Genomic DNA, 2600 nt, shown 5'->3' on the forward strand with positions numbered 1-2600 from the left:
CTCCCAGACTCCGCCCTACATAAGTTACTAGAGCAGATAAACGAAGCCTGGACCTCCTCACGTCTTCCACAAACATGGAAAGAGTCGATAATGGTACCTGTTCCAAAGCCTGGGAAACCAAAATCCGAGTTATCTTCATGCCGGCCGATATCGCTGACATCATGCATAGCGAAAACCCGCCGAACGCCATGTGCATCGAAGAATTACTTGGTTTCTGGAAGGAAATGACCTATTCCCTGCCACCATGACAGGCTTCCGCAAACACCTCAGCGCCTCGGACACACTGCTGGACCTGGTATCTGATACAGATGAGGCAGCAAAACGCGGCACACGCGCTGCCGCGGTATTTTTCGACATTAAACAGGCCTTCGATATGGTTTCAACACAAAGCGCCCTCGACGCACTAACAACAGTAGGCATTGGCGGGCGGATTGCGCGTCGTTTACGCTTTTCTTACGGACTGGCATTTTAAAGTACGTCTTGGAAAAACATCTTCAGCTGTACAAGATTACAGAATATAGGACTACCGCAAGGCAGTGTGCTGAGCCCGCTACTTTTCAATCTCGTTATGGCAGGACTTCCAGCAGCCATCCGTGAGACCACACCATGTATCAAGATATCCTTGTATGCGGACGATATCTGCATATGGGCAGCAAGCAAAAGTCCCAGTACTTTAAGACGAGTGAACTGTGAGTCGACGAGTCGATTCTGTGAACGATTACGTGACCGGTAGGGGTCTTCAACTATCAAATTAAAATCAGTATTCATGCTAATTGGCCCAGGAGCAGGATGGGGACGATTTCCTCCTCTCACTTTGAACAACACGTCAGTAAAGAGGGTTAAAACAACCAAATTCTTAGGGGAGACCATAGACAGTCGAATGTCGTGGGCGCCGAACACGAAGGACATCAGACTGCGCTGCCAATCCTAGCTCAATCTAACTGGGAGACTAGCAAGCCCCACTTCAGGCTGTCCAGAGAGCACTATACAACTTGTTCATAGTGCCCTTACAGTGGCTAGACTCATGTACGCTTAGTGAGTCGTCACGAAGAGTGCTAGAAAGGATTCACCTGAGGGGACTCAAAAGTGTCATCGGAGTTCCTCTGAGTACGAGAAACGTAGCAACGCATGCAGAAGTCCCAGCGTTGCCTCTTCCCCTACTCGCAGCCAAACAACTGCTACAACAGATCAGTAGATTGGAGACGACAAAACCAGGAAGAGCTCTCCTTAACAGACTTAAGAACAGACAACGCTCTCGCTTTGTAACAACGCTGAGAACTCGCAGGTTGATTGGAAGCCACACAGCAAGACCGCCAAAAAGCCCAGCTCCATGGACTGTACGCCAACCACATTGTAAGACGACAATTCCATACATGAATAAAAAAGGAAATACGCCAGACATAGTTGCTCGGAAGCTAACCGAAGACTACATACAAGAACACCACTATGCTTCACTACAAATATTCACGGACGCATCAATTGACAGAAATGCTGGAACCAGTGCAGCAGCATTCTGCATTCCAGCTCTGAACGTAGATTGGACAGAAGCCATCCATGGGACGACGTCGACTAGAGATGCTGAGATGACTGCTATCCTGGCTCCACTAATGAAAACAAAAGAAATGAATCGACAACATGACCCCGTGGTAATTCTATCAGACTCAAAAGCCGCCCTTGAAACAATATCCAACAACTACGAAGACCACCCTGTTGCAATGCAAATTCTCGAAACCATAAAAGAACTAGAGATCAGGGGCAATATAATCGCCTTGCAATGGGTGCCATCGCACAAGGGCCTACCTGGAAATGAAAGAGCCGACACACTAGCCAAGGAGGCTGCAAGGCTTCCTTCTACACTCCCCGCTATTCCAAGTAATGCTCAAGCACAAACTGCTATAAATGAACATGTATGGTGCTTTCACCCCGATGCCAGGACAGCGATGCAAACAGCTCCCCCCCTCTACGTCACAGGGGGTTTCACAAGGGAAGAAACTTCGCTTCTAATGAGATTGCGAACTCGAAGCGCCAAGACTAAGGACGTCCTCTGCATCACACGACGAAGTAAAGATCCGCTGTGCAACACCTGTGATGTCGAAGAAAATATAGAACATATCTTGCTTCACTGCAGAACATACGAACAGCAAAGGGAACGCCTAATGGAAAGAATGAGGAACCTAGGTCACCCAGACCCCTTTCTGGAGTCACTCATTTACCCTACTGGACCAATGTCAACGCGGCGGGCAACAGAAATCATAGTCCTAGATTTCATGAAGGAGAGTAACCTCCTAGGGATTCTCTGACAGCAAAGAAATAGACAACGCTGTGAACTGAGTTACCAACAACCAACAACTGTGAACAACGAACCTGTGACCAACTGAAAGTGATTATGGTGAACTGTATGGTGTGAGCTGAAGGTGGCCACCAGATGGCACAGCCACCGAACTTTGCACTGAACGTATCATCGCCATGTGTGTGTGTCTAGTTGCTGTGTCCCGTTTTTTCCCCTTTTTTCTTGCCTTTTTTTTTCTGTCTTTGTGGCAACTTGCCGCCCGTCTCGGCAGGCAGACCGCCCTCTCTTTATTTTCTTTTTTTTTTATTTC

The 2600-nt window shown here is 47.9% G+C and overlaps 1 protein-coding gene across 1 annotated transcript; it reads left to right on the plus strand.

Annotated features, from left to right (window-relative positions):
- Nucleotides 1–1373: 1373 nt before the first annotated feature.
- Nucleotides 1374–2300, plus strand: LOC135395657 (uncharacterized). The gene has a single exon (XM_064626753.1). The coding sequence runs from the start codon at nt 1374–1376 to the stop codon at nt 2298–2300; it is 927 nt and encodes a 308-aa protein (XP_064482823.1).
- The last annotated feature ends 300 nt before the right edge of the window (nt 2301–2600 follow it).

This window comes from Ornithodoros turicata, chromosome 5 (genome assembly GCF_037126465.1).
Source record: "Ornithodoros turicata isolate Travis chromosome 5, ASM3712646v1, whole genome shotgun sequence".
NCBI lineage: Eukaryota > Metazoa > Arthropoda > Arachnida > Ixodida > Argasidae > Ornithodoros > Ornithodoros turicata.

Bases quoted from the DNA above. Each gene is read 5' to 3' on its own strand.
- LOC135395657 (XM_064626753.1), top strand. From the start codon at position 1,374: ATGAATAAAAAAGGAAATACGCCAGACATAGTTGCTCGGAAGCTAACC.